Here is a 15,946-nt window from a genome sequence, read left to right as displayed (position 1 = left end):
AGATCAATCCAGTCTTTTCCATCCTTACTGATGTCTTTAAGGTTCATCTCAACGTTATCCCTCCATCCTCGTCTTGGCCTTCTTACTGGTCGCTTACCATCAGGTTTCCCAACAAGAATCCTGTAAACTATTCTATCCTCTGCCATTCGTGTCACATGGCCTGCCCATCTAAGTCTTCTTGATAAAATTATTCTAATAATAATTAAAAAGTCGAAATAATTTATTGTGTAGCCGGAGGAAGTAACGCTAAGATGATGATATTGATTTGTTTATTTGGAGATTATTTTAACCATACCCAGGCCGGAATTTATATACGTATGTGGAGGCCTGGAGCTTACAGAACAAGACCTCACTCCAATCCCCTCTACACAGTTTCAGTTATAACTTCTCGCCAAGTTACATTGTGTGGTTTGTTATTATACTTTTTACCACATCCGAAGTACCAATTTTTTTCATTGTGTGGTACTTTTCAAAGCAGTCTTTCCCAGTGAAGGCCCGAAGCTGCAGTCCTCAAGTTCACCCTAAATTCTGATCAAATCTTGATCATACCCTTCATAATTTTGAGCCTCCTAAGCCTACTACCTACTTTTAATCATGGAAGTATTCATTTGATCACAGTTTTTGTTTCAATAGCTTTTTATGGGTTGATAATATGTGAACATTTCTAGCATAGATGATATTGACAAGTAAAATATACATGTTATGAACACCAGAATACACTTATTTATTGAAGCATTTACATATCCCCAAGTATATGTACTTATTGAATTTGATTGGGTGGGCAATCGGGTGGGCACAGGAAATTTTGGGTGGGCGCTTGCCCACCCATGCCCACCCCTGTCGCCGTCCCTGGCCATATTGTATGTTTCACAACAGAAGAAAGGAACCAAAAATATTAGCATTTGTTGAATAATCGATGGTTATTAATTTTCTCTGAACTTTTTAGAAGGCAAGGATTATATTGGGATCATACGGGTTTGATTGACATTACAAAGAAGATTTATGTGCACTACTACTCAAGATAATTTATGCATAAAATATAAATCAGAAACTTACTTTTCTCCAACTACATGTAACATCATTTTTGTTATTCGATAAATATTCAACTATTTATCTATTTGACATAATTTCATTGCCAGGTCACTTGTTTATATGTAAATTATTCTGATCTTAACTACAGATAAGCTACGTAATGAATATGCGCTTTTATATCTCTATTCTTATAGTCATTTTACCTAATCATGTAATAATAATATTAATTTTTATATTGTAATTAGTATTAATTTAATTTTATATAATAATTTAAACATTATTATTATTAAATATTATTCCTGAGAAACTTGGTTCGTATATATATATATATATATATATATATATATATATATATATATATATATATATAAATCAAATAAGGTAAAAGGAAACACTCACCGGACAGTAGGAAAATTCAAAATTTTCGCTAATTTATAGCATCATCGGTGTGAGAAGAAACAGAAGACGGAACCTTATTTGATTTTTACTTAGCCCTTTTGGCCCTCCTTGCTTTTATCCATTATATATATATATATATATATATATATATATATATATATACAGGGTGATTCTAAAGGTATAGTACAAACGAAAACCACAGATACCTCCCATGAAATAGAGACGAAAGTTCCCCTTCCACTTTGCCGAGAGATGCCTCCGTGAGGAGCTAGACAACGCCGAAAACGTGTGAAAATGAACTTCACACCTCTGTACAGCCAGTACCAGTGAAGATAGAAAGGCGGAACAAACGAAGTCAAAAGGAACACCAAAGTCGCCCATCCGAAAAACACTAGGCGGCAGCTGCGCAACGCATGCGCATGGGGTTCCACAAAGGAAATAGGAGTGTCCCGCAAGACAAGTGAAGGGAAAGGGATCGACAACGGTAGGGACAAAAGAAGCTATGAAGCATGAAGTAACAATTGCACAGCGGGAAACAAACACATGCAGCACGTGGGGAGTCCCCAAACACAGTGGGGAGACACCGCCGCAAGAACAAAGCACGGTTCAACAAAAGAGAAAGAGGACCGGACGGGGAATGGTACCTGTCAAGGAGACAACAAATGCGGGACGAGGGATTCCCCGTAGCAGCACCGAGGGGATGTCACACAGAGGTCGTGCGCCAGCAGGACAAACACAGCAACTACGGGCACAGGAGGTTTATTGGCACGCAAAGGTGCACTTACAGATAGGAATAGTACGTAGTACGTAGTCGTACCCCGGACTGACGTTGTTACAAAAGTTGCTCAAATTGACGACCACCACATTCAATGCAGGCATTATAGCGTCGCAGGAAATTCTGGCGAACCCTATCAAAAATTCCTGGCATGGTACACACCTCGGCCGATGCTGCAAGTATCTGCGCTACCAATGTTTCCTTGTCAGGCACCGAGGTCTCGTAGACGAGTGTTTTCACATGGCCCCACAAGAAGAAATCCATTGGTGTGAGGTCAGGCGAACGGCCGGGCCAGGGGACGGGGCCCTCTCTGCCGATCCAGCGCTGTGGGTAGGTACGGTGCAAAAGGGTTCGCACTGTGCCATCAAAATGTGCAGGCGCTCCATCCAATTGAAACCACATACGATGTCGCACGTTGAGGGGTACATCTTCTAGCAGCTCTGGAAGGACTGATGCAAGAAAGGTGCGATAGAGGCGGCCATTTAAACGTGGTGGCAGCAGGTATGGACCGATAATCTGTTCATCGATGATACCTGCCCAGATATTCACTGCAAACTGGGTCTGATGGTGCACCTCGACTGCTGCATGTGGATTTTCATAATCCCACACATGGCTGTTTCGGCAATTGAAGATGCCCTCACGGGTGAATGTTGCCTCGTCCGTGAAAAGCACATGGCGCAAAAAACGGGGATCGTCGGTACAAAACTGCAACAGTCGTTGACAGAATTCCACACGTCGTGGGTAATCCCCAGCCTGCAACGCGTGGACTCGCTGTGGATGATAGGGATACAGCAGATCATCATGAAGGACACACCACACTGTCGACTGTGATACTCCCACTGCACGTGCAATGCTACGGGTGCTAGTGGACGGTGTGTCGTCCACGCGAGTAAGTACGTCCTCCTCGACCGCCGCGGTGCGCACATGTCTTGGGTGACCGACATGATGGCCTGCACGCAACACACCCGATTCACCAAGGGTACGGTGCACGTTCGAAAACAACCTGCTGTCGGGTTGTCGCCTCTCCGGATACCGTCCGCGATAAAGGCGTGCAGCTGCTCGGCCATTGCCATCTGCAAGGCCGTAGACAAAATGCATGTCCCTCAGTTCTACAAATGTGTAGCGTTCCATGGTACGGTGAGGATAGTGCCAATTATGGAATACTGTACTGCAGTGCACAGGTGGCACACACACACACATACACACTGGTCACAACGGCTTCGAAACAACGTACTGAATTGTCGTACGTCAAGCACACCACCACCGCACCGGCTCTTTCACTGACACGCTACCTGACGCTGCACTTCCAATCAGCCCACACGTCTGCACGGCGCTGTGGTACAATCAGCTGACGTTCCTGAGCCACCCGTGCCTGTGCTCTTCACTACCTGACCACTGCCGTCAGGTGGGGCCATGTACTCTGGGGCCTTGTCATCGTGGAACACATGTAGCGTCCTTCATTCTTGCCCCATTCACCCACAACACGTACTTCGTCCGTCTGCCCCGAACCATGTACGCGTCTGTTGACTGTCGAGTGTCACGGACCACTTTGCTTGCATTCTCGGTGTGTTTTTACATCCTACGTCGTCCTCCCGTGGTTCTGCAACCCCGCACTACTTTTCTCGACTGCACTGCTTCAGTCATGGTGTTTGTTTCCCGCTGTGCAATTGTTACTTCATGCTTAATTGCTTCTTTTGTCCCTACCGTTGTCGATCGCTACCCTTTCCCTTCACTTGTCTTGCGGGACACTCCTATTTCCTTTGTGGAACCCCATGCATGCGTTGCGCAGCTGCCGCCTAGTGTTTTTCGGATGGGCGACTTTGGTGTTCCTTTTGACTTCATTTGTTCCGCCTTTCTATCTTCACTGGTACTCGCTGTACAGAGGTGTGAAGTTCATTTTCACACGTTTTCGGCGTTGTCTAGCTCCTCACGGAGGCATCTCTCGGCAAAGTGGAAGGGGAACTTTCGTCTCTATTTCATGGGAGGTATCTGTGGTTTTCCTTTGTACTATACCTTTAGAATCACCCTGTATACAGGGTGGGCCAAAAGTCGCAATACATAGGACAAATAAATATGTTGTGATAACAAACAATGTATTCATATAATATCCTCTACGTGGTTACCATTGGTTTTCAATATGTTTCTTCCACTCTTGATGAACACTCATTAGAAATATGTATTGCGACTTTTGGTCCACTCTGTGTGTGTGTGTGTATGTATGTATATATAATATTTATGCATATATATATATAATGGTTGTACACACGCACACACATCTCTGTGTATGTGTGTATTCTTCGCATTTGGCTGTTTTTTCTTTTCGGATGCTCTTTATAGCTCACATTTTTAGATTGCGAATTTCAAATGAGCACTGTTGGAGATGAACATAATTCGGTAGAAAATGATAGTTTACCGGTTGACTGAAGGGCAGGTTTTGGCGACTAGTCGATCGAGACTGAGATGGCTGTTTGATATTCGAAACTTGACTTTCAAGACTAGTCGGTATGGTATCTGACTGCCACGTGGGATACCCGGGCTCAATTAAGGTCAGAATTTTTCTGGCCTTGTCCCCACTTAAAAACGGATCCGGTTTTCACCCAGCCTCAAATCAGTGGTTACCTGGAGGAAACCGTGGGAGGGAAAGGTGGTTGCAGAGTGATGCTGATAACATCACCTCCAAAGCGACCAAGATCAAGAATATGTGGGGCCCTATCCCCCACATCCACTAAATGTGCCTCCTCGGCACAGTGCTACATGCACGGGGAACTTTTCCTTGACTTCCAAGACGAGACCAAAGTTGAGACGTGCTTCTCTAAAGACTGAAAACACCGAGACTTACTGTTCGACACTCTCGTCTCGTTGGATAGTTGGTCAATCACAATGTGTGGCCTTTGAAAAATTAACCTAAACCAAAGTCGCACGAGATCTCAGAACTCGAAGGGATTGGTACAAGTTTGTTACATCTTAATATTCAAAATTCTAATGAGAAAACTCTTGAAAATAGAGACAGGGCCGAGAACAAGACAAACTTTGTAAAATCGAGACGAGACGGAGACTTACTGTTCTATAATATCTCCCCGTTGGAGACTTTGGTAAACTTTAATGTAGGCTATGTGGTTTGAACAATACCCAAAACCATAAATACATTATTATTTGATTTATCACATAAAAATAGGAGTAAAGTTAATTCATTTTATTCCTCATACGACCTAGGGCACACGAAGGATTTTTCGCCATAGGGAGAAGAGGCAGAGTAAGATTCCATGTCTTGACTTTTAGTCGTTAAGAAAATATATGTTACGTATATTAATATTATTATTTTACAAATCATAAAATTGTAATTGAATTCATAATACTTTATTGTTGACAAGTTCATATTTGAGTCCATTATTATTATAAAAGAATCGAAGTCTTATCATAAAAGAAAACATACAGAGATCACTTTCTCTGCTCTCCTTCATGGTATCCGTGATGCATGATTTTACGTGCCGAAAGATACTGTAGAGAAAAAAGTAATTGAAAATACCGTCACGTGTATTGTCAAAGTCAGTTTCCGGCTTCCGTAAATGATTTCTGCACTTTCTGGATACGGAAAACGAAAGTCTAGAAATGTCAGTACAAACTCAAAATTTATATTTCATGAACTTGTTCCAGATATCTCAGGGCAAGTTCTCTCTCTGGCCCCATCTGGTGGCTTCCTTCCTAACTCTCAGATTGCAAGAAAGTTGACCGAGGACTTGCTTGGGTGTCCCTCGCTCCCTTCAACAGTCATAAATTATATTGGCTGCTAAGTGGATGAGGGAGGCAGCTGTGGACTTGGTGTGCTTTCCCAGCGCCCCGCCTTGTGCAGTGTTTCCAGAAACCTCGGCGAGTCTCTAATTGTCCCCCTTCGCCTTAACGTTTTGTTGATGTTGTGTTCTGAGTAAAAGTTCTGTCTAAAAGCTGTGTATAGAAGCTGTATTTATTCTGGTAAATGCTCGTTATGACGGGTGGTGAAAACTACTTTGCATTGAGATATAGATCTGTGTGAATCAGTGTTTGGTATACACTGTGTCCCAAGGATCCACCTGGCTTGCGTTTGATGAGAATATCCAAGAAGGACGTTATTCTTCTGTCTCCATGGTGAACTTGATGTTTGGGTACTGCTTGCTTAGGTGATCTAGAAAGACTGAAGAGCCAGACGATTAAGGTGCCGGAAGGTGGCGAGTTTCAATGGAGCTGTGTGCAACACTTTGTGCTGAAGGTTTTCCGTGTAAAAATTGGCTAAGGCAGAGAAGAGTGGGGAACCCATTGCCACTTCGTCAGTTTGTTCATAGTACTGTTCCCCATAGCTGAAGTTTGTCGTTGTCACAGTATGTTTGAATATACTGATGATTTCTGGTGTGAAGTGGCTAACTCACTCAACTCGCCTGACTGATAGCTTGGGAGAATCTTTTCATCATGTTGTGATTTATCTTGGCTTTTAATATGTTAACAACACATGGTGGCAAGTGACTTTTTGTGACAATCTTTTGTTTTATATATCTCTGGAAAGAGCGATCATGTAATCTTTGATGTAAAGGGGAAGGGTGTTTGCAGTTGTGAATGTCTCGAGGTCCACTGTCCCCCTTAATCTGTCCATGGTTGTACCATTTCCCAAAGAAAATATTATAATGCTTACATGTTGTATGGAATATCATTTTCTAAAAATATTTTGCATATTACTTGTTATGGGAGAGAACAGTGTAGGGATAATTTTATCTTTTGGCCAACTAGTTTCCAATATTTCTCTCAGGTTATGTCTTCCATTAATATTAATTTCAGTTTTCCTTCCATTACAGGTTATCTGCAGCTAGTTATTTCACACTAAACGCAAGAGGAAATTAAATAAACATGGTACGGATTTCCAAATAATCTGTAAGAATTAAAAAATAACATGCAGTGCTGTTTGTTTTTCCTGTGAAATAGGTTGTGGTATTATACACACGCTCTGTTTACTATGACAACACAAATTACATTGTGCACTGCTAAACCAGCAACGTAAAGGCTCGGCTGGACCTTTGGCTGATGCCAGGGGCAGTTTTTTTTTATGAATTTTCCTCTCCTTTCGAAAAACTGCTGTGGTATTCAGAATCTGAAGAATTACCTATGTTAGATTTCCTTCTAGAGCATTCATGTGAATCTTCCTGTGGTTTGCTTTCGATGTTGTCTAGATATTATCTATAGTTTAACACTAGAACCGCGGCGATCCAGCTACTCCCTAGAACTGCGGATGGGTCATAATTGACCTGCCTTGAAAATAGTGTGTTACGTATTTTCTTGGTGCAGCATCGGATTTGTTTACTGTTGTTTCTCCAGATATATCAAATATCATGTTTTGTGCACAATCTGGCAACATCTCCTTGGCTAAAGTGCAGATGGGTGAGCTGAGTTCTGCAACAGATCTTAGTCATATCTGAATAATCACGCTATCGGAATGCTGCTTGCATTTTGTTTGGTGGAGTAGGTTCTTTTGTCATTTGTTACTCAGGGAATAATGCATTTCTTGAGATTTGATATTAGATCCACAAGGTCGGAATCAAATTTGAGTTGTTCTCAGAAATCTGGTATGAGTTCATTGCAAATGCACAATGTAGCTATATACCTGGAGCGTATATAACCATTGATGAGCATCTCTTCCCTTCTAAATGTCGCTGCGGATTTACGAAGTTCATGGCATCCAAACCAAATAAGTACAGGCAGAAATATTGGAAGGCCGCAGACAAAGAATCGAAGTATATAGTAAAGTCTTTCCCGTATCTAGGAAAATATGATACTAGGCCAAATAGTGAACGCCTTGGTGATTTTGTTGCAAAGAGTTTGATGGAACCTTTTTGAAGAAGGGAAGAAATGTACCGTGTGACAACTTCTTCACCTCCTTGTCTCTCTCTGAGACTTTGAAAGCAAATGCCACAAGTCTTATTGGTACCATGAACAGAGCTCTTAGGGAAATACCAATTTGTGTAAAGATTGTATAATATAATTTATACAGTACAAGAATGTTCTCATTCTCAGCACTATGCATCCTGACGTTCAAATTGACACTGGTAAAGAAAATAAACTGGACACAGTAATATTTTATAATAACTCCAAATATGGAGTTGATGTGGTGGATCCGTGAAAGCACCATCTAAACGCTGGTTAGTTCACACTTTCTATAACTTGTTGGATTTGGCAGGAATACAGAGGCTTTATATCCGACGATTGTCGATTCAGTGCTGCCACCTGGCATGTCATGCTGGCAGGAACAGTGTTGTGTCTGACCTTGTAGGTGCGTGAGTGTTGGTAGTGAATGTTATCAAATGGCGCCGAAAATCAACCGGTATTGGGAGGGTTACGTAATGGCCCTTTTCCATGTTAAGTTTTCATATGTACGCATTGTGAAACTGTATGAAAAGTACCTGGCGGGTTCCAAATGGAAGAAAGTTGTCACAATGGATGAATCATGTGTCCATCTCACTGCTGGTGGTCACATTCGGGCGATCACATATCGTGACATTGACGGCAAAGGGTACAGCAACTTTGTTCATCAGTGCAGGGAAAGTTTCCCTCGTGGCTTTATGGTTATGACGGGATTCGGATAGGAGGGTAAGTTGATGATACGCAAGGTGGACAAAAACGTGAAGGTGAATGCCAGATACTTCCAAGACTCCATTCTGACACCTATCTATCGGAGAGACATCCCAAAATTGTATGGAATGGACGCGAACCAGGTGATGATCCATATGGACAAGGCTTCGAGTCATACTGCCAGAACATCACTACAGTTTTATCAGGAAATGGCAGAGGAATTAGCAATTTGTGTCATTCTGTTTGAAGACATTCCTGTCAAAAGCCCAGATGCCAGTCCAATAGATTTTTGCCCATTTGGACTTTTGAAACGACGTCTTCAACATCGCTGCCCACGCACCCTGGATGGTCTAGGGAAAGCTTGGAGGGAGGAGTGGGACAGAATTCCCCTGCCTGTCCTGCGCCGGAGCTTGCTGTAATGGAAGCTGCGATGCCAGGCGATAGTCCACAATGCTGGGGGTTCAATAGAACATGATTGGTGGTGGCGGCGCGGTATCTCTTAAGGTGAGTACCCGTCAAACATGGTTGGATATAAAGCGAACAACCTCTGTAAATGCATGGTTTGTGTACAATGCATTGAATGAGAAGAAATTGAATCGAAGATACTTCCTTCTACAACTAGGGGAGGAACTTGCTGAGAAATATGCAGCAACGAGGATGGCCAACGTCCGCAACACTATCCCTGATGAGATTCCAGAGAGACAAGAGAAGTGAACATGGTGTCAAGTAAAGAAGAACTGCACAGGAAACAAATAGTTTGTAAAGTGTCATGATTGTAAGAAAATCATTTGCAACAATTGCACAGCCAAAAACTATTGTGTGTGTTCATTATGTGACATCACCCTGTAAAACTACACAATACTCTATGTTGTCCTTCATATTTCATATGAAAGTACTCTGTGTATGTTAAATTTCAAATAAAACATGTAATATACATAAGAGATTATTTTTATATGCTGCTATTTCCATTTCTCAATTGATAATCACAAAATGGGAGTAGTGGGTCTTAAGTGACCCAACCGCAGTTCTAGGTAAATCTGGATTTTTTTTCAGGGGGGGTTGAGGTTTATTTAGCCATGAAACTATTCAGAATATGTAGCAAGAGCAAAAGCAAACCACATGAATGCTCTAGAAGGGAATCTAAACATAGTTATTTTTTCAGATTCTGAATATCAGAGCAGTTTTTTTAAAAGGCGAGGAAAATTTTTGAAAAACCACTCTGGCATTGTCCTAATGTCCAGCCGAGCCTTAACTCCACTTGTCAATTTTAAGGAAGTGAGCAAAACATATTTTGACTGCATCTTTAAATTGAATTTAAAAATATATAAACTGATCATAGGTCAGCACATTAGCAATTAGTATTAGCAATATTTGTTAATCGACTGGGAATTTATATCTTAATTGTGTAAATCTGTAATACCACTATTGGACTTATATATGGTACATTAAGTGATGCCATTGCCACTGAAAATATTTCCATTTAATCTTGTATCATTTGAAACACTAATAGAACAATATACACTATATAGCCAAAAGTCATCGGACACCCAGTCCTGTTCATTCCAAAGACACCAACCAGGTAACTAATAAGATGTCGGACCTCCCATTCCTATTACTGCAGCAATTAATCTTCAGAGCAGCATAGGAGGTTTTCGATGGAGTGGGTCTGCCATGCAACCGACACTCCAGTTCATCCCAAAGATGTTCTACCAAGGTTCAAGTCGGGACTTTGAGCAGGCCAGCTAAGTACGTCTACCTGATTGTCTCCAAACCATGATGCAACGAACCCTGCTTTATTGTCAGGTGGACATTATCGTGCTGGTAGAGAAACTTTTGTCACAGTGTGGGCATCATGCTGTTGTCTAAAATTTCCTCATAAACACCACTCTTCATGTTGCCATTGACGAAAACTAATGAACCAAGCCCAAACCAGGAACAACAGTCCCAGACCATTACACTACCGCCACGTTCACTTAGGTGTCTGGTGACTTTTGTCTATGTAGTGTATGTGGATTGGAGTGTTGCTTGATGCAGTTAAGAATGTCCCCTATCAGGAATGTTAATTGCTCAACAAGTTATGGTACATGACCAGCATTTATTGTGCATATACCCTGTACCAGCTAACTGTAGACCAGGCGAACAAGAACAAGTCTCTATGCAAGAAGTGACACGAGGTGGCTCCACAAATGAACAGTGAGAGAAACACAATTGCGTAATGGACGATTGGAGTTACCCGCTTTCCCTGCTTTGCTCTGTCAACATTGCAAACTTTTGAAAATAATAATACCGAACGCACATGGCAAACGGACCGTATTTTTGTCTCCAGGTCCGTACGCTTGGTTTAAGAATTTCATAAGGAAATATTAGGGATAAAACAGCAAGTGCACATTTTGACAAGCCCTACATTTAGCGTATAGACTAAGGTCTGAACCGTACGTTCGTACATGCCATGACATTTCTGTGCATGTACGGTACCAACAATATGATTGGCAATGTTGCACTTTCACCACTCGATTTCCCTCCTCCTCCTCTGCTGCTATGCATGGCCCTGCTCTACAGTTAGCTGGGACAGGGTATAGCTAGGGAAGCTGGTGCAAGACTTCTGCTCTTGGTGGACATTACATATGGTCACCTCCACGTCATATAGTGAACCTACTTGCATAGGAGGATTTCACAGGAAGTGGAGGTGATCATGGAGGGTGGAATTGGCTGGTATATAATGTAAGGGTGCTGTGAGGCTGGTACCTTTATTATTTGATGTTACTAGGTGCATATGCAGTAGGGCCGATTGATTATATCAAAGAAGAAAAGGAAGTGTAGGAACATGGTTTTGGTGGTCACAAACATATACATATCTACTTCATTTCTCAACATAGTCACCACTATTTTCGAAGTAATTTAGGTAACGTTGAACAAGCTTTTTTATACTCTATGTCAGCAGTTCTTGAACTTTCCTAGACTTTGGACCCCCTTCAGAGATCACTTACCCTCGCGGACTCCCAAGATTTAAGTCAAAGTTTAAAGCCCATAATTTGCATCATACATTTTTAGTGTTTCATCACTGATTTTCACCATTTAAGGAAGGGAAAATTAAATGAACGCACACATTTTATTTTTATTTGCATTTTATTGTAATGTTAATTGTAGCAATTAAATTCAGTTAATCAAAAGTATATGAAATACAGTTTTTGTATTAATAATGAATACTAACAACATATGACACAACACTACTTGTTAATCTTATTTCCTGTGAGATGGATGATGCTGCATTTCACTGACAAGTCGTGATATATCAGGCTTAATGGTAGAAACTTGAATCCTAAGTTCTGATTCTATATTTTCGAAATGGTTTATGTACTTGTTTTTAAGATAGATGAGAGCAGAGAATGATTTTTCACATAAGTAGGTAATGATTTTTTTCATAAGTAAGTTGTTACGAAAGGCATTAATACTTTCATGGCCTTCCTTGATAGTCCAGGAAAATCATCCGGTAAGTAAGCCCAAAAGTTTGCAAGTGTCTTTTTTTTGAACTGCATTTTCATAGCACCGTCCGTCCGTTCTTACCTCCATGAGTTGGTCTACATCTGCTTCTGTAAGCCCTTCTACTTCATGCACGCTAACTGAAAATGGATCCCTGATCCATTTTTTCCTTGCATCAAATGCAGGAAAATATTTTCTGAACGACTGCTGCAAGTGTTTCAAATATTGTGCGAAGAGTGACTTGTCGTTCTCTGGCAACTCTTCTTCCGTGAAACGAAGAAAATTTGAGAAGTTCGGAAAGGTCTCCTCATATTTTCCATTCAGTATACGCTGACGCCACAACTCCGAACTTTTTGATTATTGCTTCTTGATTGATTGATTTGGAGTTTTAAGTCCACTTTATGCACAGTAAGGCTAATTGGGACTGGACCTACAATTTAAAGTGGGATCCGAACCACTATGTGCCTCCACCGGGTATCGAACCTGGGACCCCTTGATTACAAGGCGGCGACGCTACCACTGCGCCATCGGGGCAGTTGCTTCTTGTCTTCAACTAAAAAAAAGGTTACTTTTTCTCCTTGAAGACTTAAGTTCAGATTATTTAAATGGATGAAGATATCTGATAAGTATGCTAACTTGACTAACCAGGAAAAATCATTCAAAAGATCGCTGAGATGAAATTGCTTATCCAAGAGAAATATTATTACCGTATTTACCTGTGTATAATGCGCACCCTCGTTTTTGATGGGTAAAAAGTTACAAAAAATTATATCTCGTATATAATGCACAGTACAATTCAGTTACAAGAAATGCTTCCTTAGTTGTAGGTCATAAAGCTCTTGCTATGCTGATCAAGAGTGAATAACATCATACCTATTCAATGAGTGGATCAAGAGGAGAATATCCTCTTGTGTAAACAATAACAAGTCTCCAACCCATGCCACCTCCCCCTTTCCCTCCGCTGTGTTTGGCATCCCAAAGCTTTCACTCTTTAACCAAAATATTTATTCTGTAATAGTAGAAAGGGAGATCAAAATTACATTATGGATTTGCAGTGCCCAGGAAGTTATTTTCTATTATTTCTCGCCCAACAAATACTGCTGACATGCATTCAATGTGACGGAAGGTGCATGTTCGAATTCTGCCAGAGTTGCACTGCTTTTCTTGGTGTCGCAGAACATTACATTACAAAGTGAAAAATCGTGTGAAATGCCCTTCAAACTTTTATACGTGGTTTTGCTCATTCGTTCTTATTTTTTCTAAATGAACTTCAAAATATATACTTTTCTGTGACTAATGTAACATTGATATGAGGCACATTCAGGACCTTCAAACTAGCAGTTAGCAGCACAAGATTTCTTCCATTAAGGAATTTACGCACTCCATTTACAGAGGCTGTTCAGCATATATGTGACCAAATGCGATTCCTTCCCCCTGCACTCAAAATTAACTCACCCAACCTTTGTTGGGCATGTTTGTCAGTGTAGTGTGTGAGCTGTAAAAGAGTGGTAGTGTTTTCTCACTGGGCTGAAAATCCTGCCCAAACTGAGCCACTTTTGGGAGGAGTACGTTGTATAACTTTTCCATGCATTTGCGTTTTCTGGCTGGGCCGAAAATGCTGTCAAAACTGAGTTGCTTTTGGGAAGGTTATGTTGTAGCCCTTTATGATGCAAAGTTCAGTGTGTCAATGATCAGGAAGTAGTGTAAGAGCAAGGATTGTGACGTTCGTTGTGACTTTATTCAAGAATGTGATCAGCAAGTATAAGGATTGCATGGCCCCAGCATTTGGTTCTCCAACAAAGGGGACGAGAACATGGCCGTGCACACAAGCCACCACCAGTATGCAGGCGAAACTTCACAGAATGGCCATGCAAGAGGATCCACCGACCCAAAGACAGATGGCGAATCATCTAACTATGTCTTTGGAAACTGTTAACCGCACCTTGGACCTGCATACTAGTGGTGGCTTGTGTGCATGGCCATGTTCTCGTCCCCTTTGTTGGAGAACCAAATGCTGGGGCCATGCAATCCTTATACTTGCCAATCACATTCTTTAATAAAGTCAAACTAACGTCACAATCCTTGCTCTTACACCACTTCCTGATTATTGACACACTGAACTTTGCATCATAAAGGGCTACAACATAACCTCCCCAAAAACGACCCAGTTTTGGCAGCATTTTCGGCCAAGCGAGAAAACGCAAACACTTGGAAAGTTATACAACGTACTCCTCCCAAAAGTGGCTCAGTTTGGGCGGGATTTTCGGCCCAGTGAAAAAACACTTTAATACTGCTCACACACTACACTTACAAACGTGCCCGACCAAGGTTGGGCGATTTCTTTCTGAGCACGAGGGGAAGGAATCGCGTTTGGTCAAATATACGCTGAACAGCCTCTGTATATATTATTATTTGGCCAGTAATATATTGTAATTGTTTTCTTTCATCCAAAGCACCATAGAAATCGGAACGTTCCTTCATTTTGTGATGAACTTATTTCAACCGCATTTCACATTAGTCTCGTTATCTTGAATGGAATACTGTTGCCATATTCAGAAACTGCAGGATTTAAGCTTTACAATGATATATAACATGATAGGGTTCCGTAAACATGCAAAATCAATGCAAGTGTCCCAAAATCATGGAATGACCCTTTACGGTTTCATGTTGGCTGTCCGAATTATTCCATGCATAATACGCACCACAGTTTTTGGGAACAAAAATTTTAGAGAAAAGTGCGCATTGTACATAAGTAAATATGGTATTTCATCTCTCAATTCCCAGAATCGAGACTAAACTTTACCTCGTGACAGCCAGCGAACTTCACAGTGAAGCAAAAGTTGATGATATTCACTGTTCATTTCTTTGCAGAGCTGCTCAAAAAGTCTTGAAATCAGTGACTTGCTTTTTATGAAATTTACAATTTTCGCTGATTCATTTAAGGTTTGTTGAAGCTCTTCTGGTATCTTCTTGGGCACTAGTGCATCCCTGTGTAAACAGCAATTGAATGGATGGGGCGATTTCATTTATTCATGCTGCAAGTCCAGTAAGCCTTCCCGACATTGTTCTTGCTCCATCTGTGCTAACTCCAACGCATTCCAACCAGTCCATGTTATATTATGAAATATTATAAACGTGTTTAAGCTGGCAAATACTTCTTCAGCTATAGTGTGCATCAAATAGGAGATGAAGAGGAAGTCCTCGTAAACACTTCTGAGATGTTCATACCTAACGTAGCACATCAGCGTTGCTTTGTTTGTAATGTCTGTGCTTTCATCCAGTTGCAAAACAAAATAGGGGATCATGCGAACTCTTTCTAATAACTGCTCCGTAATATTTTCGGACAAAGTGACGATTCGCTTCTTAACAGTATCATTTGACAACGGCTTCAAAGAGAGATCTTTGGCAACTTTTTCACTGATCTATGCAGAAACCATGATTTTTCCAGCTGGTAATACAAATTTTTCAGCAATTGTGTGGGGTTTTCCAGTTTTTGCTATCAGGTGAGAAATTTCAATTGACACCCTCGTGGCATTCTCGTTGTTCCACCCAATTGTAGACCTTTTCACAATTTTCTTGCTTTCGCGAAGCTCCTGCTCATTACTTCTAAAAAAGTCAATGCTCTTTGCGATGTGTTCTTGTGTTTATTTTCAAGATGCCTTCGCAGTTTTG

The 15,946-nt window shown here is 41.2% G+C and overlaps 1 protein-coding gene across 2 annotated transcripts in view; it reads left to right on the top strand.

The window, feature by feature from the left end:
- Positions 1-7,007: 7,007 nt before the first annotated feature.
- LOC146005176 (uncharacterized) overlaps positions 7,008-15,946 on the top strand; it is a 28,051-nt gene continuing 19,112 nt past the window's right edge. For both annotated transcript variants that reach the window (XM_083144208.1, XM_083144207.1), the window contains exon 1: positions 7,008-7,081. In XM_083144208.1, the coding sequence (XP_083000334.1) occupies positions 7,079-7,081 (3 nt within the window). In that variant the 5' untranslated portion in view covers positions 7,008-7,078. The remainder of the gene's footprint in view (positions 7,082-15,946) is intronic.

The sequence above is a fragment of the Lepisma saccharinum genome, chromosome 23, assembly GCF_977018435.1.
Source record: "Lepisma saccharinum chromosome 23, izLepSacc3.1, whole genome shotgun sequence".
NCBI lineage: Eukaryota > Metazoa > Arthropoda > Insecta > Zygentoma > Lepismatidae > Lepisma > Lepisma saccharinum.
This window is presented reverse-complemented; position numbering and strand designations above follow the sequence as displayed.